The sequence below is a fragment of the Silene latifolia genome, chromosome 10, assembly GCF_048544455.1.
Source record: "Silene latifolia isolate original U9 population chromosome 10, ASM4854445v1, whole genome shotgun sequence".
NCBI lineage: Eukaryota > Viridiplantae > Streptophyta > Magnoliopsida > Caryophyllales > Caryophyllaceae > Silene > Silene latifolia.
This window is the reverse complement of record NC_133535.1, coordinates 147,945,250-147,970,513: the sequence shown is the minus strand read 5'-3', so window position 1 is coordinate 147,970,513 and position 25,264 is coordinate 147,945,250. Positions and strand designations below refer to the sequence as shown.

The following is a 25,264-nucleotide window of genomic DNA, read 5'->3' as shown; positions in this document are numbered from 1 at the left end:
GCAAACACCTTTTACCAAAATGGCAAAGAAGACTTGTCAAACTTCTAAAGTAAGAAAGGCTTTTTGCCATTTCGGTAAATTGTCACATGTTGAGTGTAGAAGCTTAAGTTTTCTAATTTCTTAAGCCCCAAGCCTACAAGTCTAACACTTACCATCACTCAAAGCTATCATTTTTATATTGGATTTAATTTTTCAAAGTGTACTTACCTAAGACTAAATCCACTATAAATAGAGTGTCTTAGTCACATTTATTTCTTAAGACTTCCAAAGCATTTATTGTAAAAACCTTGCAAATCATTTGTGCATTGAAAGCTTTGTTCTTCAAGTATTTGCAAAACGTTTTTCCGATTTTAAGTCTTCAAAATTGTTTTCGAAAAAAAGTCAGTAAAACCTCCAAGTATCGATTCATTTGATCTTTGTGACATGATGAGTTTGTTCCATGATTCTCGTGTTAAATCTTCATTGTAATCTCCATGTTCATTTAAGTGAACTCTTGAGATTCAAGATTCTGTAACACCTTGAGATAGAACCCATAAACTCTTGAAGCGGAGTAGCTTTAAGTTTGAGTGCAACCGGAGTAGGTTGGCGAGTTATTTTCATTGTAAGGGGTTTAGTAAGTTTGAGTAAATTTCTAAACAAGCAATAAAATAACGGTTGGACGTAGGCCTCGGAGTAGAGGCTGAACCAATTTTTAAAAATGTCGTTTGTTTGTTCATTTACTTTTACGTTCTTTCACTTTGCTATTTCTCGCATGTACCTAATCAAGTTCTGTGTCACAGTCACCTATACCGTGACATAGAACTGCTGTACCTTCTTTTGAACTTACATTCAATTAAGTCTCTCAAGTTTTGTACTTCTTTATTCTTAGCTTAAAGTGATTAATTAACTAAGTTGAGAGTAAAATTTTTAAAAAGGTACACCTAATTCACCCCCTCCCCCTCTTAGGTGTTAATCGTTCTTAACTCTTCACTGCTGCTGTTGTTAGCATGGTGATGTTGATGCGTATGGTTGTAAGGGGTTGATGCAGAGGAATGATGGACTGAACTCAGTCGTACCGCTGCCGGTTGTCAAATTGAGGTGATCCGACTTCCGAGCTCAGGGATACGGTGATGATGGTGGTGAAAATACGAAACTGGTGAATGATTGAATGTTGAGGTGTGAGTGATGATGAAATGGTAAGTTCGAAAAGGACGGAGGGGTACTCGAGTCAACTGATTGTGGTTGATTAATGGTGATGGGTTGAATGGTAGTGATGATGTAGAGGTATGGTGAATGTTGTTGGAAATGCAGGAAAACGAAGCAGCCAGGGAGCAAAGTGTGTGATTTTGGTCAAGTAAAAGGCAAGCTTTAACTTGGCCTTGGTTGCCTCATTTGCTTTACACGATTACTCAAACCCGCCTTAATTCCATCTCAACCCGATTTACTCTTTACTTTCCGCCTCATCTACAAATTGAATTATTTAAATAATAATAATACTAATATCATATAAAAATCCGACTAACTATTAAATATAACTAAGACGACCAATTATTATAAATTAGTAAATAAATGAGCTATTTAGACGTTTAAGCACACGAAATTGAATCGGAATAAGGTAATAGGACGGGGCTAGATCGTCCTAAATTAGGACGATATCAAATCTCCCCACACTTAAACGTTACTCGTCCTTGAGTAAGCTCATTTAAACTAAACTCTGACCCATAATATAAAGGACTAGGTAAACTAATAATATTCGACAGAAGGCAATTAACGGGTCTTCTCCGTCCCTTCAACTCACATTGAAATACAATGAGGTATGTATTCCGATTTAAGGCAAGTGGGGGCTTGCAGAAAATTGGACACATCTTGACATGAAGCACATAACAAATTACAAGATGCATCAACAAAAGGAATAGCCACTTTCTCATCAAGTGGCGGAGTCGACTAAAATTGTGGCGGAGCCAGGATTTGAACTCAGGGGGGGCGAAAAATTTTAGGGGGGGCGAACGACTAATTTTATAAGACACCCCAAAAAAAATTCGAAAAATTTAACTAAAAACTTCGAAAATTTCATCCGCCAGGGGGGGCGACCGCCCCTGCTAGCCCCCCCCTAGCTCCACCACTGACTAAAAAGGAACAAATTTAAGAGCACATACTCCATCGCAAATACTAGTTCAACAAATCACTAAGGCTAAGAGGATGGTACTAAATTACCTCCAAATTGTGTTAAACTAGACTACTTTCGTCCTCAATTTCCAAATACTTTCGTTAAGAGCGATCAGATGGCATGGAATGATGATCCCCATGATGCTAGTGAACATATTAAGTACAAACTTGTCGCCCACCACATTGTTCCTCTGATAGTTTCAAAACAGAGAGGGACATTTTATATTTGCAGGTTAGTTCATCATTATTTAATACTCGGTATTTCTGTAATACTGAGTACATTAAACGGTGTTTTCAACAATTTAATATAATTGAAATTTAAAACCCCTTATACAAGTACGTTGAAGCATTGACCTTCATGAATATCTAGAACTACAACTCTGAGAATTATTAATAGCAGGAGGATCTCCAGACGTGACATTTACCATAATACCCTTACAATCCACTTCGAAATTTTGTGCATTCAAAGATGACGTCATAAATACGTCAAAAATAATATACCCCATCCCACTCTCAACCGTAAAATCAAATATAGGACCTTTCTTGAGAGACACGTTAAGTGCCACCGGTTGCACGTTCAAAACGGTAACGTTATGTTTCCGTTGTGTGAATCCGGGAAACGAATCCGTGGCCAGACGTTGCTTGTCCTTGTAGATGTACACCCGAATACGTCTGTACTTGAGCTTCAATTTGTGGTTCGGGTTGTCGGCCGAAGGCCGATGTTAAAGAAGGCGGTCAGGCGTCCGTCAGATGTTAGATTAAAGCCGTTGACCGAGGCGTGATTGACGGTGAACGTTGGGCTCTTAGGCTTGACCACTTGGCGGTAGATGATAGAGGGCATGAACAAAATAATGAAAAATACAATTAGAGATAAGATGGTCCATTTCCAGCAAGACATATGAAACAAACTCCTAATTTTTTTTTTGCAGAATTTGTGTTGGGTTGAAGATTCGGAGATATAAGTATACCCTTACATGTTACGGAGTATATAATGTAGGAAATATTATAGTATTGGATTGGTGATTTATGAGATAGAGAATGTTAATAATTTAGTGGCTTTCAAGAAAGAATGAGTAAATGCAAATTAGTGGAAATGTTTGGCTGGAAAAAGAGGGAGATGTACTACTTACCTACATTTATCATTTTTAGCGCAAATTCTTATTCGTAACGGCAATATTCGCCACAAGTTTGTGACATATCGAATAAAACTCATTTGTATAAATAATGATACTGAGTAAGTTATTTGTGACTCCCTAATTCCTATGGACTTTAATTTTTATCTTATCTACTCATGTGGGTAATAATTAATCCGTCACAATATACATTATTTTTTTAGGATTATTTAATGTCAATAATCCATCCTAAGCCTCTTCTTCCCCATTTAATACATCCTATTAATTATCCTATACTTATCCTATCTTTACTACTCCCTCCTATTCTACATAAACCTCCCTATTCATGGGGGGCACTAGAATTAAGGAGGAGGATTAAAATAAGGTAAAGTATTGTAGTGGGGTTTGATAATTGGAGAGAGGGAAGATATTGTGGGGTATTATTGTGGGTGGGGTGATTAAAATAAGTATTTTTGTGGGGTAAGTTGATTAAAATAAGTATTGTTGTGGGGTGAGGTGGGGTATTGTTGTGGGGTAAAGTGATTAAAATAAGGTATTGTAAATAGATGAAAAAGGAAAGAGGGAAGTTTATGTAGAATAGAAGGGAGTATCATTTAACTTATGCTACTATAGTGAAAGGGCAACCTGTTACAAAGGTTACCCTTCATTTTAAACTCCCAAAGACTTCTTAAACACAACTTTCACCCACTTTTGTTTACTTTTAACCTTTCACCTCCTTTTTTCATTTGTCCCTTAATTTCTCTTCCGTTTTCATCTTCTTCATTTTCATTCAAATGAATCCCCATTATCGTCAATATTGAAGACGCATTGAAGGTTGATATCTGCACATTCAAGCTGCACCATAGATAAGGTATGTATATCTTACTTGAGAAATATTTTAGGGTTTCCATTTAAATATTGCGCTTACTTTTTTAGGGTTTCTATTTAAATACTCTGTTTCCCTTTTTTGTTTTTCAGTTACTTTACACTTAGGTTTAATTATATTTTTATTTTGTACCAAATGGTTTAGGGTTTCTGAATTGATTTTCATTTTTTGTTTAGGGAAATCCAATTGATTTTGCAAATGTCAAATTATGGTATGGAGGATCATTTGCTAGGAATGAAGTAGGACGGTTGTATAGGGTAAGATATTTAGGACGACTGCTGTAGATGAAGATGAATTTTGTTAGTTTACAATATTGAATTGAAGAGGCAGAAAAATGTGGTAGGTTTAATAGAAATTCTGATGCAATTTTTTGGTTTATTCCTGAAGTGGGATTACAAAGGATATAGTTGATGACATTGGTGTTGGCGGTATGTTTAAATATGCTGCTGAACACAAGTTTGTTGAGTGCTATATGGTCCCGATAATGAACTGGCCCACTTAATACACATGCTAGAGGTGGTTAGAGGGGGAAGAAATGCTGTGTAACACCCCCTTCTTACTAGGCCAAGGTAATGGGAGGATGTTATCATCTCGGTTTCTCGAGGCGGTGAAATCGAAGTTGTAATTAAGAAAAAATTAAATATAAATAAGGTATTTAGTGAATTACATAACCATAAATGAAATAAACGATAGAACTCATGACTACTCTATTCTTCTAATGAAGTGACACTCGGCTCCAAGTCCAAGGCTCGTCTTCCACGTGACAGTAACTCAACCTGCTCCCCATATGATCAAAAATATCATATGGATCGACACACGCCACCTCGGAAATAGGTGACAATTACACAGACACATAACACGCCAGTTTTAATACTTTAATACGAGACACAACATAGTATATAAATATGCAACAAGCTAAGATGTAAATGAGATACAAATACCATGTCGGTACCGGGACATGCCCAGACGTACCGGGTCCGGAAGCCAACCGGATCACCTGCCACAGACGTCGTGTCTCACCCACATGAGTCCCTCCTAACTCAAGCCATTAATGTGCACACCCCACATGGAGTGGAAAGCTCCAAAAGGCGACCCAAGCGTAAGACGGTTTCCCAACCGCCTTACATCTCCTCAAAAACCAAGTACCACAACCAATGACCTCCAACACAACACAACTATAACCACAAATGACAAATGGAGAATAACACTAAGCATATAACCAAATCATGAATTCAATCCCAACATGTTTTATAACCATTTTTTTGTTATAACCAAGTTAATTAACCCGTTGCAACGCATTCTACCCTACAATAATATGAAACCCTTTATTATTAGTTACTAATTACTCATATTACATAAGTTAATTACTAATTAATCTCCCCTAGTAAAAGTCCCAAATTGAGATTAACATAAACAAAGGAAATCATGGTGAATTTGGTGGGTTCAATCGAAGTAATAGTTGATGAACAAGAGGCTTGAACCAAGCACGCAACCTATCACGCATCACATTACCGACTTGAGCTCAAACGACCCTATAATATTTCCTTGTTACCCATCTCGACCTTGATTATACCCACTGAATTCAACCATATTAAAAAATAGAGTTGTTCATTTAAGAGAATGTTATACTATGTTGTATGATTTTTCTATACATATATATGATATGATGTTTTTTTCTATGTATATTATTTGTCCCACATTGAAAAATAATTTAGATGGTGAATATACTACATATAAATAGCTGAATTGTTACACATCTGATGATTATCAAGGTAAAGTTTCTAAAAATTAATTTAGGAAAGTATTATAAATAATATTTTTTGATACAAAAAATAAAGTGTAGAATCTTTTAATTATTATAATTTATTTTATTATATTATATTATATTCAAGTGATATTTCTAATTTTTATATAAAAACATACATTTTATTTGGTAAAAAATATCGTTAAAAAAATTATGAAAATAATATAATTTTATTTGTGGTAACAAATATTATCATTAAAGTATAGATTTCATATAATTTGTTAATATATAAAAGAATGTGTACTTCTTAGTATGTTATATGTCCCACATTGAAACATAATCTATTGTGATGAATATACTACATATAAATAATAAAATTGTCCCATATCGAAAGATTAACATAAGTTGGAGTGATTTGAAATGGAGTTAGATAATTAATGGATCTTAGAGCCAGACAACGGTGCGGTCTGGCCCAGTCCGGCCTAAATTTTCGGGCAAAAGTATGGCAGCCTGTCCAGCCCATGTATATGTATTAAAACATCATTCCTAACTAGCTAATCCCAAGTATATGTATCGAAAATAAGGGAAATTCCCACTAGCACCCCTCTACTATGGGCTAATCTCACTTGTACCCCTACTTTTATGGAATGTCCACTTGTACCCTCTAACTTCCTAGTTATTCTCACTTATACCCTTTAAGTATAGTAAATGATGAATATTGAGGATTAAGTGGGGAAGAAGGATAAAAGATGAATGTTGAAGATGAAGTGGAGTCATATAAAATGAATTTGGAGGAAAAAATTTGTTTGTTAGAGAGAAAACAAATATTTCAATTAGGTTACTCTTCTCCATATTGTTTACGTAGCCCTTAACATACGGTACTTAATACTTCTTCCCCATTTTATAATGACATGAGAGAATTCACTTAACATCTTAATTATTGGTGCTAATTACTATGGTCACGATTCCTATGTAACTAGAATGTTGGGGTGTGATACAAAATAAAGGTTTCCATAAACCATTAGGACTAGTTTATTTTCTAGTTAGATTATTACTAGTTTATTTATTTCCTAATTCCAGTTAGAATAAGTAAGGTAATTCTATTAGATTTAGGAAATAATTAGAGTCGGTTTAGGCAAGTGTTTTGATAAAATTTAGCTAGTATTTTAGGTAGGTTTGGCTTGTTTAGCAAGTCAGTCTATTAGTATAAATAGGGAGTCGGTTGTATTGTTTTATTTATAGATTGAGAATTAATAAAAAAAAAACAGAACTTTGCTTTGCTGCGTGCAATTGTGAATTTCGGATCCACGCGTTCGTTCCAAGCTTTGTTATTGTTTGACGCGTTTTCAAAGTCTTAACCCGATTGATAGCAATAGGTCTTGCGATTCAATCACCATTGTTCGATCTATAGGTCTAGATTGCGCAAATATCTCATTGTTTTGATTTCAAGACGGATTTCGAAGCAAATATCCTTTTTAATTATTGTTCGTTATTCTATTAAATCGCTTCCGCACAAATTTTTGTATCATAAATGGTATCAGAGCTTCGACTCTTGATTTTCCTAAATCTAGACGGTCCTAGGCGTGTCAAAGCCAAGTTATCAGTTGAATTTCTGATTGCGATTGGAGTTCAAGGGTTAAACTTGAACAGGTAGTTCGAGGGTTAATCGGTTTTGCATCTCAGGAGCAAGGTTCTAGTAACTTGCTACTTAAGGCGTGACGGTTTCAAAAAAAAAAAAAAAAAAAGGAAGAAGACATGTTAGGAGCGAGTATTCTCGTTTGAAAGCACCTACGAAGAGAATGTTAAGTTTGATCCAAGATTACCTCCTATTTTCGACAAAAATAATGATAATGGCAGCAATCAAATTGAGTCGAATTCAGAAGAGGAAATATCAGAACCTCAAGAACTTAAACATGACGGAGTCGAGTCGGATTTCCAGATTCGGAAAAAACAACAATCGAAGACTTATCTCCTTACTTGTTTTCGGAATTGAGGTCAATTCCTTTTGAAGAGGGAGGGGATGATGCGATAATGGATCGGAACGATAAGGCTAAAATAGACATGAAAGATCTAAATGCCGAGACAAGTCAGTTTGGTGTGATTGGAGCCAGAAGAAAGACGCATAGATTGCTATTACAGAAACGATTCGAGATAAAGGCTAAGGATAAAATAATTGTGCTAAACACTTTAGGAGAAGAGGCGTTACTTGGTGGTCAAGGTGGCGAGGGAATAGGAATCTTACAAGTATTAGCATTGTACTAGTCCTAATTTATTTAGGAGCGAGTATTAAAATTTTCTTAATCCTAGTAGCGATAGGTTTATTATTTCCTAGTCGTAGTAGAATATTTATTTCCTAGTTCAATTAGAAAGTCTAGTTTATTTACTAAATCTAGTCAGATTAAAATAAGGCAATTATGCCATCTAGTAGTCGGTTAAGGAGTTGTTTCCTTATTCCGTATAGGAGTCGAAGTAATTAGCTATAAATAGGAGTAATTGTATTCTTATTTTCATAAGATTGATATTGAATAAAAACAGTGAGTTTTTCGTTTACAGTTGTAAACATCGGTTCAACGAGTTCGTTCCAAAGTTGTTATTGTTTGACGCGTTTTCAAGCATTAACCCGAGTTATAATCAATAGGTCTTGATTATAGTTCACCATTGTTTGTGTTATAGGTATAACCCGAGCAAATATCCCATTGTTTCGATTTCTAGACAGATTTCGAAGCAAATATCCTGTTTTCATTATTGTTCGTTATTCTTTAAACCGCTTCCGCGCAAATTTTCGTATCAGGGTGTGAATTTTCCTTAAAACTAGAGGTTAAAGTGAGATTAGTCTATATTATAGGGGTATAAGTGAGAGTAACTAGAAAGTTGGAGGGTACAAGTGGACATTCTTGAAAAATAGGGGTATAAGTGGGATTAACCCATACCAGAAGGGTACAAGTAGGAATTTCCCAATAAACAAACTAGTTTAGATCCTGCGCAATAAATGCGCGATATTTAAAAGTTTTATTTTTAGAAATATATAAATAAATTTAACTATAAAACTATTCAAAAAAAAATTGAGTAATGTTATGAAATGTATATATTTATAAACAAAATTAATGAAATTGTTTATAATTTTTTTTATTAGCATATCATTTGGTTACAATTTAACATACAAAGAACGGATTTTTTATCACAAATATTTTAGAGACAAATTTTAAATAAGAGATTATATGAAAATAGGAAAGTAAATATGAGATTTTATCAAAATAGGAAATGAAGTTTAGACGGGAAAACTTGAAGCTTTTCCTATTCATTTAGTAAATAGGGGATGTTTGAGACAAAGGGAGTAGTATGTATATACGGAATATTTCTTACCTGTGCAGCCGTGAGGAAGGTACGGATTGCCAGTAAAGCCAGCTTTGCAATCGCAACGATAGCCATCTTGGCCAGGCTTTAAATCCGAGCAAATCGTATTGTTCTTACACAAGCAGCTTCCCTCCACTTTAGCAAGCGACTATTTTGTGGAAATATATTATCCATATATTACCTAAATATATTTGAATATATCTTCCATATTTTCTATCATATTCTTGTGAATATTATTGTATTTTGTATCATTGTAATATTATTGTATTACGTTTCTTATTCATTCAATAATACCCAGGCATTCAAGCCTTTCCAATCTCTCTGTTTCTACCCTTTATCATGGTATCAGAGGAGCAGGTTTGGTCCTAGCATCCGTCACATTTACAAACCCACGAAACAATTCTTTTTTCGATGACGAAAATCGGAGGAGATTCTGATAGAGGAATGGGTGGCGAAAGTACCTTAGACAAGATGACAATACCGCTTTCGTCGCCTCTGTTTCTTCATCCCTCCGACAGTCCGAGTCTCAAATTGACTCAGACCGTTTTTAATGGAGACAATTACGACCTCTGGGCTGACGCGGTATGCAACGGACTTGATGCCAAGAATAAGTTAGGGTTAGTTGACGGTACCGTCGCAAAACCTGACGGGTCAGAAGATAGTAATTATGAAGTCGTGGCATGGCGTCAATGCAACGCGATGGTGAAGGCTTGGCTCCGCAACGTGATAGACGAGAAATTACATCCAAGTATCACCTTCTCGGCCATAGTACTCGAAATTTGGAAAGAGTTGAAGGAACGCTATTCGGCAGGGAATGCCCCTCGTGTTCACCAACTCAAAAGTAAACTGACGGAATGTCGTCAAGGGAATCGTTCTGTCGCGGATTACTATACCCATCTCAAATCCATATGGGATGAGTTAGCGAATTACAGCCGTGTACCAACTTGCACCTGCGGTGCCGCCGCTGCTCTTGCCAAAGAGAAAGAAGAAGAGAAAGTGCATCAATTCATTATGGGACTCAATACCGCTTTGTATGACCATCTTCATTCCAATTTGCTAATGGAGGATAATCTCACCTCCTTAAGTCGGGCCTATGCTCTCGTTCTAAGGGAAGAGCGGCACAAGGCAGTTACTCGGGTCCGTGAAGAACAGGCTGAAGTAGCCATGGCGGCTTGCACTGGTGGTGGTCGTGGCAAAGGAGCTTCTTCGGAAGAGGAATCACATGAGTATGAACCACCGCGCTGCACCCATTGCAAAGAGTGGTACCATACGGAAGAAAACTGTTAGGAAAAACTCGACATTAATGGTAAAGGAAGAGGCAGAGGACGACGAGGTGGTCGTGGCAATGGTCGTGGTGGACGAGGCAGTGGCTATTCCAATTCTAATTCCAACCAAGTTGTCAATGCCGCCACCACGAGCGAAGGGGAGTCATCGAAACGCGATTTGACAGTAGATGAGGTGGAGCAGCCACGGATTCTTCTCGCTGCCAAGGCTGATGGTAAAGAAAAATTAACAGGTACAAATTATATAAAATTAAATGAATGGATGCTTGACGGCGGTGCCTCACACCATATGACGGGATGTCGAGACTTGCTTAAGAATCAATGGCAAAGGGAGCCATCTACGATAGGATTGCCAGACGGATCCACTATTATAGCTCGAGTACATGGCACGGTTTTGTTAAATAAATCGTTCGATCTAAAGGATGTCTTATATGTTCCGAATTTAACTTGCCATCTCATTTCGATTCAGCAGCTTATTCGTGAAAATAATTGCTTTGGGACTTCTAATTCTGATTGTTGTATAATACAGGACCGGTCTTAGAAGAAGGAGATTGGACGAAGTGAGCAGCGAGACGGAGTTTATTACATGACACGAGTTGAGGAAAGAGTGGCACGGACAACTGTCGATGAAGGACGGGTATGGCATAGAAGACTAGGTCACCCTTCAAGAAATGTTTTACTGCATTTAAGAACTTTACTGAAGAAAACTTTGCCTTTTAATTCTGACTTTATTTGTGATCCTTGTTGTCGAGCCAAACAGACCCGTTCCCAATTTCATCTTAATAAAAAGAGACATGACATTTTGTTCCATTTCATTCATTGTGATATATGAGGGCCGTATCATGCTAGTAGTTTGTCCGGGGCAAATTATTTTTTAACCATCGTTGATGATCACAGTAGGAGTGTTTGGGTGCATCTTATGAAGGATAAGGGGGAAGTCGGAGATTTGATAAAATGTTTTTGCAAAATGGTAAATACACAGTTTGGGAAACAAGTCAAAATTGTTCAAAGTGATAACGGTACTGAATTTCTTTCGGGTCATTTAAAACAATTTTACAGTGAGAATGGCATGCTTTTCCAAACTAGTGTAATTGCACCCCTCAACAAAATGGAAGGGTGAAGCTTAAACATAGGCACCTCTTAATAAAAGCTCGGGATCTCCGTTTCCAAGCTAATTTACCCATTGAATTTTGGGGGGAGTGTGTCTTAACCGCAGCCTACCTCATCAACCGAACACCCACCCAAGTCTTGCAAGGCCGTACTCCTTACGAGCTCTTGCACGGCCATCCACCGGACCTCGACCATTTACGTGTCATGGGATGTCTTGCATATGCTCACAATAAACAACGACCGAAAGATAAGTTCCAAGAGCGAGGGATACGATGTGTCTTTATTGGGTACCCTAAGACACAAAAAGGATGGAGGTTATTTGATTTAAAAACACGTCGTCAGTTTGTTTCATGTGATGTTAAATTTTACGAACATGTCTTTCCATATACTATTGAGAATGGTGCATCTCATAATGAGCCTAAGATAGACATGGAAAGCACACAGGAAGAAATTATTACTTATGATATTGAACAAATGACTTCTGACAACGTACCAAACAATCCAGCAACTCCTTCGATGGATGAAGAATTTATTCCTCAAACAAACGAGCCCATAAATGAAGGGGCCGAGGAGATTGACAGTTCAGTGAATACCGAGACTGATCACGGTGAGAGTGAAGTCACCAGGGAGGAACCGAGGCTTGGGAGAGGAGAAAGGGAAAAGTTTGAGCCCGCATGGAAAAAGGATTACATATGTAAATCAACTCGTGTCATACCTGCTAAGAATGCTCACACGTCCCAAACTCCGTCTTCCACGAAAGGTACTCGTTATCCAATAATCGATTATGTCACAAGTAGTTGTTTTTCAGTTTGCCACAGGAATTTTATAGGAGCTATTGATGCGGTCAAGGAACCACGAAATTATTTCGAGGCCGTAAAGAAAGATGAATGGAAGGTTGCTATGGCAAACGAGATCGATGCACTTGAAAAGAATGGCACCTGGAGAATTGTTGACTTGCCTAAAGGAAAGAGACCCATTGGGTGCAAATGGGTCTACAAGGTTAAGCATAAAGCGGATGTCACCATTGAACGGTACAAGGCTCGATTAGTGGCGCAAGGGTTCACTCAAATCGAGGGAGTAGATTATCACGAAACATTCGCGCCAGTAGCTAAGATGACCAGCGTTTGACTCTTGTTAGCCGTAGCAGTAGCAAAGAGATGGACAATTGCTCATTTAGACGTGAATAATGCTTTTCTTCACGGTGACTTGAGTGAAGAGGTTTACATGAAATTACCGCCAGGATTTGAAGCCAATGGTTCAGGTAAAGTATGTCGACTTTTGAAATCTATTTATGGTTTAAAACAGGCCTCGAGGAATTGGTTTGCCAAGTTGACGAATGCGTTAAAGGGCTATGGTTTCACACAATCAATGGCAGACTACTCGCTTTTCACTATAAGGAAGGACGGTCTTTTTCTTGCTGTTTTAATCTATGTTGACGATATGACAGTTGTAAGTGATGATGCCAAAGTTTGTGACGATCTCAAATATTTCCTCGATCAAAAGTTTGGGATTAAGGACCTTGGTCGACTTAAGTATTTTTTGGGTATCGAAGTTGCACATGGAGCCACGGGTTTATTCCTTAGCCAACGAAAATATGCTTTAGAGATCATCAAAGAAGCTAAAATGGAGGGAGCCAAACCCGTGAGCATCCCCATTCCCCAGAATCATCAACTATCTCTCGCCAAGGGCCAAATTTTGAAGGATTCAATTATGTATCGAAGATTAGTTGGGCGTCTTGTCTACCTCACCATTACCCGACCTGATTTGGTGTATGTGGTGCATACCTTATCTCAGTTCGTTCAAGCTCCACGAAAAGAACACTGGGATGCAGCACTACGAGTAATCCGTTACATAAAAGGCAATCCAGGAAAAGGTATTGTGATGCACAAAGACGCGGTGTTCCAGCTACATGGTTATTCGGATTCTAACTGGGCACGGTGTCCTTTGACAAGAAGGAGTCTCACGGGGTATTTTGTTTCGTTAGGCAAGACACCAATATCATGGGGAGCTAGAAAGCAGCCCACGGTGGCTTTGTCGAGTGCCGAGGCAGAATATAGAGCGCTTGCAGCAGTCACACGTGAACTCATTAGGGTTAAATCCTTCCTTGCCTCTCTCGGAATTTCCCACAAACATCCAATGAAAGTTTTGTCTGATAATAAGTTAGCTTTACATATTGCTAAAAACCTGGTTTTCCACGATCGCACAAAACACATTGAGATCGACTGCCATTTTATTCGACAACATTTGGTTAACACAAATATTTAAGCTATTCATGTGCCGAGTAAGGAGCAAATAGCGGACCTTTTCACTAAGGCTCTTGGTGGTGAGGCGTTCGACTATTTACAGGGTAAGTTGGGCATTCGGTTACCCAATGCTCCAACTTAAGGGGGAGTGTGGAAATATATTATCCATATATTACCTAAATATATGGGAATATATCTTCCATATTTTCTATCCTATTCTTGTGAATATTATTGTATTTTGTATCATTGTAATATTATTGTATTACGTTTCTTATTCATTCAATAATACCCAGGCATTCAAGCCTTTCCAATCTCTCTGTTTCTACCCTTTATCACATTTCTTGGTTCTGATTCCCCAATTGAACACTATTGGAAGCTTATGATAATCGGTATAGTACCCGGAATTTTGAGTCAAATTACTTTTCTTGAAAACGAACGCATCATTCGCGACAGGATATGCTACACTACATGGGCTGAAATCAACCAAAGTATGGTTAGAAAAGCTCGCAACTGTGATCTTAATGTTGGTAATAGCATCGGGTAATGAAGCTTCACAACAACCAATGCCATTACAGTCATCATCGACTACATGTCGTAAATTGGCACACTCTGTCATGCAACCGATGGAGTATGACTCACCATGGCGGATACCGTAGAACCATGCATACGTGTCGCAACCCGTGGCAATCAATTTGTTTTTGGTACTAGAAAGTGTGAGTATTCCCAACTCTACCCGTCTTTCGTATCTCGATGTTGACACGCCTCCATCATAACAATTGAATGAAATTTCGTTATTGACCCGTATTTCGGGATCTTGAAGGGAAATGTTTAATGTTTCAAGGTTTGTACCTGTTGAAGATATTATTCCGTCCAAATCTCACAGCTAACTCCTACCTATAATTATGCATACAATATTGCACATATTATCTCTTTTCCTTATTTATCTATAATTTAGTATTAGTCAAATGTAGTTATTTTGTTACCTTGCTTAGCTCCACAATTAGTGGGATTTATATCTTATTCACATTGTAACTATTAGTATAAATAGCCTTGTAAAATACTCTTATATTCATTCAATACAAAACCAATCTTCTTCTTTACATGGTATCAGTTTCTATATCGATCCTAAACCTCGTCTTCCTTCTTGTTGTACTCGGCACCATACCCATGGCCAACCAATCAAACGCCCTCATTCCCAATACAGACGAACCCACAAAACCCTTCCTTTCTGTCGCATTTCCTAATTGCACCCGTCTCACCAAAACCAATTATCGTTCATGGAGGTTCCAAATCATACGGTTTCTTCAAGGTCTTGGCCTATTTGCCTTCCTTGATGTATCCACCCCACCACCACCTCAAACCATCACGCCAGAACCCACCACCACGAAGCCTAACCCTGAACCCATTCCAAATCCCGCCTACAATACATGGTTCCGACAAGATAATCTCATTCTTGGAGCTATTGCAGGCACACTTCACGATGCTATCGCTCCCATAATTCTCGATGCAAACACCTCTCGAGAAGTATGGACTCTCCTTGAAACCACCTATGAAAATCCTTCGAGGGGTCATATCCTTCAATTGAAGGATCGTTTTCGCAGCATTACCCATGGAGACAAGTCCGTTTCCGACTACCTCTTATCTATCAAGTCATGCGCAGCCCAACTTGCCCAACTCGGAAAACCAGTTGATTCCGAGGACATAACCCATCAAATCCTCAATGGCCTAGACCAAAACCTTTATAAATCCGTCATTGATTCAGTTCGAGCCCGTGATACACCAATCACATTTGAAGCTTTACACGAGAAGTTAATCCAACACGAACTTCTCGTCAAAAACCAAACAACCAACACACCCTTCACTCCTTCGGCTCACGCTGCTACCACACGACCCTACTACCAACAACCTCGCCATCACCAATCCCAATATCAATCTCGAACCCCAACCCACCAAGCACAACAACCTCGATTTCCTACACAAAACCAAACTCCTACCCAAGACAACAAACCTTTTCTTGGACGTTGTCAGTACTGTCGAAATAAAGGGCATGTCATCAGTGATTGCCCCGATTTTCGACGGGATTACCCAATGGTCAAATTCCCACCACCACTTACCAAACAACCTCGACCCCATGCCTACACCGCTACTGTCCCACCGCCCTCCTCCACTTCCTTTCTCATCGACAGTGGTGCTTCTCACCATGTCGTAGATGACCTCACCAATCTCTCGCTCCACGCACCATATGACGGAGCTGATGACCTTATTATAGGGGACGGTTCTTCTCTGCCAATCACCCACCATGGTTCTTTCTCTTATAATAATCTTTTATTTAAAAATGTTTTAGTTGTTCCTACCATTTCCCGTAAATTGCTTTCCGTTTCACAATTTTGTAAAGATAATAATGCGGTTGCCTTATTCTCACCCGATTCTTTTTGTTTTAAGGCACTAGCGACGGGAACCATCCTACTCCAGGGCCGATTCCATAATGGCACCTACGAATGGCAACCACAACTTCGAGCCTATGCCGTCACCTCCACCACTTGGCACCATCGACTTGGGCACCCATCCACTGCCACGCTCAAGCTTTTAAATTCCAATTTTAATTTTAGCATTTCCGAATTCACTCATTATACGGCATGCCTTATGAATAAAAGTCACAAATTACCTTTCTCCGTCACCACAATTCAATCTCACGCCCCTCTTGATGTCGTGTTTTCTGACGTTTGGACGACACCTCTCTTATCTCATGACAATTTTAAATATTACATAATATTTGTTGATCACTTCAATCATTATTTTTGGATTTATCCGCTTAAAAACAAATCCGACACTCACATCACTTTTCATCGATTTAAAGCCATTGTTGAAAATTTTTTTAACAAACCAATTCGCCAATTTTATTCCGACAATGGCGGGGAATATAAGAAATTAACTCCCGACCTCCTCAATGATGGAATTACTCATCTAACCTCTCCACCTCACACGCCCGAGCATAATGGGTTTGCGGAGCGCTGTCACAGACACATTGTCGAAACCGGGTTGGCTCTCCTCACTCAAGCTCAATTACCCACTACCTTTTGGCCTTATGCCTTCTCCACTGCCTCTTACCTCATAAATAGGCTCCCTACTCCTACCCTCAACAACAAGTCACCTTACGAAATCCTTCACAAACAACCGCCCAATTACATGAAACTTCGTCCTTTTGGTTGTCTCTGTTTCTCGTGGCTTCGACCATACACAAACCATAAACTTGATAACCGGTCCACACCCTGTATCTTCGTAGGTTACTTTACAACACAAAGTGCATATCATTGTTATGATCCATCTCTCAAAAAGCTTTACACATCTCGACATGTTCGTTTCGTCGAAACCGAATTCTCATACCCCTCCCTATCGAACACTGCCGTCAACCCCACTCCCACCCCTGATCGTTGGTGCACACTTGCCTTACCCCTCCTCGATACCTCTCTGCCTCCCATCGAACCCTCTCCAATCCCAGCCACTGACCCCATCACTCCTCCCACCTCTCCTCGTTCTCCCACATCACCTCCCTCCACATCCACTGCCCCTATTGACACACCTATTTTGACCCCTGTCCAAACACCTCCTACTACCGCAAACTCACCTCCCACACCTCCACCACCCCCTCCACCACCCTCTCACGGTCATGGAACTCGCCTATCCCACAACATCATTAAACCCAACCCCAAATATGCAAAGACCGCTGTCTCAACCGTCACACATGTCACCCCTAATACCACCAAACAAGCTCTCATCGACCCTCGTTGGCATGCTGCCATGATCGATGAATACCAAGCCTTACTCAAAAACCAAACCTGGGTTCTCGTTCCTCGATCTCAAGCACAAAATTTGATTGGTAGCAAGTGGGTATTTCGCGTCAAGTACAACACTGATGAAAGTCTTAAACAATATAAGGCCCGTCTAGTAGCTAAAGGCTTTCACCAAAGACCGGGTATTGACTACTCGGAGACCTTTAGTCCCGTTATTAATCCAACCACCATTCGTTTGATACTCACCATAGCCGTTACACGAGGATGGCATCTTCATCAAATCGACATTAACAACGCATTTCTTCAAGGTACACTTACTGACACCGTTTTTATGTCACAACCCACAGGTTTCATTGACACGGACAAACCGAACCATGTATGCAAATTACAAAAAGCCATTTATGGCCTCAAACAAGCACCGAGAGCATGGTATACTGAACTCAAAACTTATCTCACTCAGTTCGGGTTCACCAATTCCATCTCCGACCCTTCATTATTTATTCTTAATTCACCACAAATTAAATTATTTGTTTTAGTTTATGTAGACGACATAATCGTCACTGGACCAAATCAAAACCATATTACCCAATTTATCACTCAAATATCGACCAAATTTTCGTTAAAGGACCTTGGCCCTCTATCCTATTTTCTCGGCATTGAGGTGACCCCTAAAAAATCCGGCCTTCACCTAAAACAAACAAAATATTTGTCTGACCTGCTTCACAAATATAATCTCCAAGATTGCAACCCAGCTACAACTCCCATGCTTCCGCACCCGCCACTGATAGCTGACTCCAAAAACCCCATTGTCGATGAAAGTGATTATCGTGCAATCATTGGTAGTCTCCAGTACCTCTCTCTAACCCGTCCCGATATATCCTTTCCCGTCAACAAACTTGCACAATTTCTTACCCACCCAACTGCTTTACACTGGACTGCCCTTAAACGACTACTCCGATATCTTCGTGGCACGCTTCACATGGGGATTCACCTTTCCAAATCCTCTCCACTCTCATTACATGCCTTTTGCGATGCTGACTTAGGTGGCGATAACTCTGACTATGTATCTACATCTGGCTACCTAGTCTATCTTGGCTCAAACCCCATTTGTTGGTCATCACGCAAACAACGAGCTGTATCTCGTTCATCAACCGAAGCCGAATTTCGAGCTGTGACCGATGCAACCGCTGAATTACTTTGGCTACTGTCTCTTCTACTTGAACTTGGAATTACAGTTCCTCACTCTCGTTCCATCTATTGTGACAACCTTAGTGCTACCAACTACTCCTCAAACCCCGTCTTTCACTCTAAAATGAAGCATCTTGCGCTATCCTTTCACTTCGTCAAAGAGCAAGTCCGTCTTGGCAAAATTCGTGTTCAACATATCAATGGTGACGATCAGCTTGCAGATACACTCACTAAGCCGCTCCATAAGGCCCGTTTTCTCAATTTATCTCACAAGATTGGCCTTCGCTCTCGCCCGTCCATCTTGAAGGGGAATGTTGAAGACATTATTCCGTCCAAATCTCACAGCTAACTCCTACCTATAATTATGCATACAATATTGCACATATTATCTCTTTTCCTTATTTATCTATAATTTAGTATTAGTCAAATGTAGTTATTTTGTTACCTTGCTTTGCTCCACAATTAGTGGGATTTATATCTTATTCACATTGTAACTATATATTAGTATAAATAGCCTTGTAAAATACTCTTATATTCATTCAATACAAAACCAATCTTCTTCTTTACAGTACCAAGGATTAGCTATGGCGGATCGTAATGAGTATCATTACATGTTAATTTCATTACAGGATAGAAGTCTGGATTATCCTCGTCAACAAAATAACAACCATCTTCTATACCAAAAGGGTATGGAATGGTGACGTTTCCACACTTAGAGGTACAATGTGGCGCGATCACAAGTGACGAAGGCGACCCCACTTCATCGCCTGCTATAAATGGTGTTAATACCAAAGTAATGAAGATTTTCAGGGCAAGGTTTTGAATTGCCATGAGTAAAGGGTTTGAATTTGATATGTTGGTTTGGGTTATCATACAAATTTTAAATTTATGTAAGGTGAAGAGATGGTGGACTTTGAACAAATCCGACTTGGCAAACGGGCAACCAGGTCGGGGTGTTTCAGGTCAGTTCGGGTGGGTCATTTCAGGTAATTATCAAGTTTTTCAAGTATAATGGTCAGTACGTGTACAACAATAAACATTCTGGTAGGGTTAATTCGGATTCCGAGTAATGATTGAGTCTTCAGTTCAGGTACGAGTTTAATTATTCGAGTTGGTTCAGTTTTATCAGGTCTAATTGCACGGAGAAGAGCTGGTCATTAGCGAAACTGCGAAACAATAACAAATGAAGCAACTTGGCTATGATGTTAATAGTACAGTTGAATTATTATCTTGATCAAACTGATTACTAATTCTGTAGGAACTAGGTACAAAGTTTGATGAAGTCTTATACGGAATTCGTCTCCTTTTAAAAAGTCCACTTAGCCTATGCCAGACAGGGCTGAGCAAAAACGGATATTCGATCCGGATTTTAAAACCGGATCGGATATCCGAATTTAAATTTTTCATTTTTCTTGATCCACACCCGACCCGAATAATTCGGATATCCGAAAATCTGGAATCCGAAAATTCGGATATCCAGATTACGAAAACCGGATTCGATCCAGATTTAAATGTATAGTAAAAATTCCACCGAGGCAGGTGGGATTGGGCTATTGGCAGACTAAAACTAAAGGCAGTTGCGGTCCATTTCGCATCTTGCAACCCACTAAAAAAAACGTGTTCGATCGCATAAACTACAAGTCTTAATTGCATAAATTACAAGTCTTTATTACAAATTTCAAAACTAGTCTAAAAACTGCATAAACTAAACATAAAGTTTTCCTTTTTTTATATATATAAATTTTTAGAATTCGGATCGGATATCCGGTTTTAAGAAAATCACAATCCACATCCGATCCAGTTTATTGGGGAAAAACCGGATCGGATATCCAATTTAAATGGTATCCATATATTCAGATTTTTTTTCGGATTTCGGATCGGATCTGGAAAAAAATTTGGATCGAATATTTTTTACTCAGCCCTACCAGACTGCCAGAGCAACATTTTAAGGTTTCTACGATCTAATTTACCCCGTTGGACAATGAAAAATTCAAAAGTTCTGGTTAAAATTTTCGATTTTTTTTTCAATGTTGTCTTGTGTATTTTTTTTTTCGAAATTACCATGAGTTTGAGCGTGTATAAGGTAAATACAATTAGAAATACCATTACTTTGTGTATTATCAAAGCTTAGAAAAGATTGCTAGGATCCTTAAGAAACATTTTTAGGATCCTTTATGTTATAAGCTAAGATACTACAATATAATCAAGTGATTTATGTATTTATACATCAAAGAAATCAAAGAATTCAATACAACCGGAGTTTTCATACGAGACATTCTCCCTTTAAATCTTATTACCGCGATTTTTAGTAAATAAACCTTATCTACCACCACCTAGGGGAGAAACGAAGCTTGGTGGATTGTATAAATCGGAATCAGTGCAACCGGTATTTTCATCGTCGTTTTCATCAATTCTTAGAAGGTATTCACGTTCTTCTTCATGTGTTTGTCTAACATTATTTTCCCAAGGGTGCCTTCCCTTTCTTTTGATTCGATCTAGTTCCATCGCGGCTTCTTTCATGGTAGGTCTTTCCTCACCTTTCAACCTCAGGCACCATCTTCCTAGCTCGGCCACATCTTTAATTTGATCCATTTCTAGCTCGTCGTTTCCTATGTTTTGATCAACAATGTCGAACAAACGATCCTCTTTCATTTTAAGAAGAAAATGCATAGCAAGACATCTCTCAACTTCCGGTCTTTGATAAGATACTGCTTTTTTCCTAGTTAAAAGCTCAACCAGCACGACTCCAAAGCTGTAGACATCACTTTTTTCAGTCAGTTCACTCGTCTGCATATATTCAGGGTCTAAGTACCCAATGGTTCCTAAAACCATTGTAGCGAGTTGATCTTGATCAACAGGACACAATCTTGACGCCCCAAAATCGGCCACCTTAGCCGTGTAATATTCATCTAAGAGTATATTCATCGTCTTCATATCTCGATGAATAATAGGGGTTGAAATGGTAGTATGTAGATACGCCAAAACTTCAGCAATTTCCGAGGCTATCCTAAGACGCATTTGCCATGTAACATGGTATGCTTTTGAATCATCGTTTAAGTGATCATATAATGTACCATTGTTGATAAATTCATACACTAGTAGCGGTACTTCAGTCTCCAGACAACATCCTATCAACTTAACAACATTCCTGTTGTTGATTTGCGACAACACGAGAACTTCATTGATGAATTGCTCAACTTGATTCGGATCCACCTTCAGAGATCTTTTGATTGCAACATGCTGGTTATTTGGTAACAATCCCCTGTAAACAACGCCGTATCCACCTTTTCCAATTATGTTCATGTCGTCGTAATTTTGAGTTGCATCTTCTAAATCCTCTGCTGTAAAAATCTTTAGAGCATCCATCCTAGCATGCTTTTCGCTTAAAATTAGGCCTCCATTTTGACGGAAGAAACTTTGGCGTAGTTCTTTAAGTTGTATTACTCTGCGTCTCCAATATAAAAGAAACCCAACCACAAGCGAAATTATGATTCCGCCACCAACACCCACAAGTTTAATCAAGTACTCGGATTAAGTAAGTACCTCACTGTAGTACCTTCATTTGACTTTACACGGTCTCCGAGACAACACTCTGACTGTACTTTTGTATGTGTATACACTAATTACACCTTTTGTTGTAAATATATATTTTCTTGTAAGATATTTTGATGATAAATATAAACATATTAGTTTGAGAATAAAGTTTTTTATATTTTTCTATTTAATTATGGTCAAAGTTTTACAACTTTGACCCTGAAAAGTCAAATAGGAAGGTTTTTGTGAAACGGATAGGCTATTACTATTTATTCTCCTAGAAGTAGGGATGGTTGACAGGCTAGCCGTATACCTACCAAAAATAATCAACTGGGCTAACTAATATAGCTAGGGAAGTCGGATCGATCTCCACAGAGAGGCAAGATATCTGTAAAAGGTCCGTCTATTTGGTCACAAATGGGGGGGGGGGGGGGGTTGTAATTTGATTTTCTAAACTAATAAAGGCTAAGGGAAAGAGTAGTAAAGTAAGAGCAGTAAGGCAAGAAAATGTGAATAAGGTGATCAATAAAGAGGGAACATGTCGGGATTTCGGTTCACTACGGTAGTCTAATGACTCAATTGCAAATAGTCTAGATAATTTACTGTGAGACGGATGTTGAAAGGTCCTTCCGGTTCACTTTCTATCCTAGATTTCCACTAACTTAACTTCCGTCCTCGTCAGGGTGGTCTACTGTTCATAGCAGGTCTATTTAGTCCAATCTTCTGATCCATGATTAAATTCAACCAGATTAAAAGGTAACTTAGAAGCGTGCACTCAATTAAGTCGGTATTATAATTAAATGGCCATGGGTACAGATTCTCACAAATAAGTCATCTAGCCTATTCGCTACATCATCACAATTCTACCATAGATCCCCAACATGAATGAATTTAGCTACTCATGCTATTAATGTTGTCAATATTAATAATAATGAAATAACTAACAATAAACATGTTGCAATAATAATGAAATCGCATAAATAAAACTAGGGCAGAAATTAAGGAAGAGAGAATAAGGGAATTAAAGCAATAAATGATGAGATTAAGACTAAAAGGAGAAAAAGATTACAATAACAAGAATTCCGGCGTAAAGAACAACGAGATCCAAGCAAAATAACCCAAGAGCAAAGTTTACAGTAGAAAAGTTTAGGGAAAGATTAAGAGAAGAGAGAGTAGCGTAATAAAAGTGTTAAGCAGCAAAGAGTGATACTAATGACCTAATTATTCGAAGCTTAAATAGAAAATAACGAAATCCACTAACAAAAATAAGCAACACGGGTTAATTAAGGCCCGTGAAACTCCAAACCTCTCGATCGAGTAGTTTGTGACAACTCGATCGAGGACTTCAGCATATAAAACACTCGAACGGGCATAAATGTTACTCGATCGAGGAAACCTGATATCCAACATTTCGATCGAGTGCAATAAAGTACTCGATCGACCTCCTCAGCGTATAAAAGCACTCGATCGACTAAGAAAAGCATCCGATCGAGTGTTCTTCCTCCAAAATCAGCTCCACCTCGTTGCCGACTGCTTCGTTGACCATTCCTTCACGCATCCCAATGCAATGTCTCGCTCTAAAATTCCCGAGTCCTCAAAATGCATGCAAAACGGGACGAAAAGGGTACGATTCCACCACTTTCAGGTTCATTCCTACAAAATAGACAAAACAACCCAAAGTAGCCATTTCGGGGCATAATGGCATAATGCAATATAAAACAGTACAAAAGTACATAGAAATACGTGCAAAAATAGACTAAAAAGACTATATAAAATGCACGTATCAAATCTCCCCAAACCGAACCTTTACTCGTCCTCGATTAAAATAAATGCAAACTAATGGAACGGAAATGAAAACTCAGAGCTAGCTATAACTTGTCTACTTGAACCAATTTAATGCAACAAAGAGAAATGGTTACAGCGACAACAGTCAATACGCAAACGAGTTATAAAATATCCAGAAATAAAGCTGACCTATCGACCTTGTAAGACCAACAAAATCGGACTCTCACGTGGTCACTCTTCTCTCATGAAACAAAGGGTGAATTATATGTAAAAGAGAGAAAGAGAATCAATCACTCACCTAAAATGCGACCTACATAGCATGCATGCAAAAAAAAATGAAAGACGGTTCGAGTACTAATGCACACATTCCAACCAACAATGTCTGTCACAGCCGAGGGCTTCCAAATAATATAGGAATAGTGAGGTTCAGGTGAGAAAAGGCGAAATCAATTATGGAAGTGTGGAGGTAAAAGCGTCAAGCTAGTTCCTAAACAGGACCATATAAGACCGTCCGAATCTCAACTGGCTGAAAATAAACACAAGTGCCCTTCACTTGGCACACAACTCACCATCCAAAATACACTATCTCCTCAAAAAATGTAAAAATAAGACGGAGGAGTGAGACCGTCACAAGATAAAAGTGAACAAAAACGGTCTCAACTAGGCAGACGATATAAACAAATGATAATTTTTCATACTTTTCTTTCTTTTCTTCCTCTGCCTTCACGTGAATTTTGATTTTTCATTTTTTTTCTTTTTTTTCTTCATTCATGTTTTTCATCTTTTTTTTCAATCTCTCTTTTTTTTTCATTTTTTTCTTTCTTCATCCTCCACCAACTCCAACAATGAAAATAGGCCAAACCGCAGACGGAATACTCATACCACAAAAGACATACTAAACTAGCTTGACTAGGCAGGCTCAGTTTTGGATGTAGCTAATGGGTCAAAAAGGCTAAATTTGGCTTAAGTGGAGCTAAATGGGCGAAAAATGTAAGAAAGGGGAAAATTTGCAAGCACCTCCCTGCATGTGACACCGACCACAAACCCGAATGTATGCATTTTAACAAGAAATCGAATGTCATAAATGTG

General features: G+C 38.6%; 2 protein-coding genes across 2 annotated transcripts in view; one reads left to right on the top strand and one right to left on the bottom strand.

The window, feature by feature from the left end:
* The first annotated feature begins 9,652 nt into the window (after window positions 1-9,652).
* LOC141608463 (uncharacterized) lies at window positions 9,653-10,528 on the top strand. Its single transcript, XM_074427815.1, has one exon. The coding sequence runs from the start codon at window positions 9,653-9,655 to the stop codon at window positions 10,526-10,528; it is 876 nt and encodes a 291-aa protein (XP_074283916.1).
* Window positions 10,529-21,175: 10,647 nt separating this feature from the next.
* LOC141608462 (wall-associated receptor kinase 2-like) overlaps window positions 21,176-25,264 on the bottom strand; it is a 45,765-nt gene continuing 41,676 nt past the window's right edge. Inside the window, exon 5 of the mRNA XM_074427814.1 lies at window positions 21,176-22,381. Coding sequence (XP_074283915.1) covers window positions 21,176-22,381 — 1,206 coding nt within the window. The remainder of the gene's footprint in view (window positions 22,382-25,264) is intronic.

Coding starts and splice junctions, on each gene's coding strand:
- LOC141608463 (XM_074427815.1), top strand. CDS start 9,653: ATGACGAAAATCGGAGGAGATTCTGATAGAGGAATGGGTGGCGAAAGT.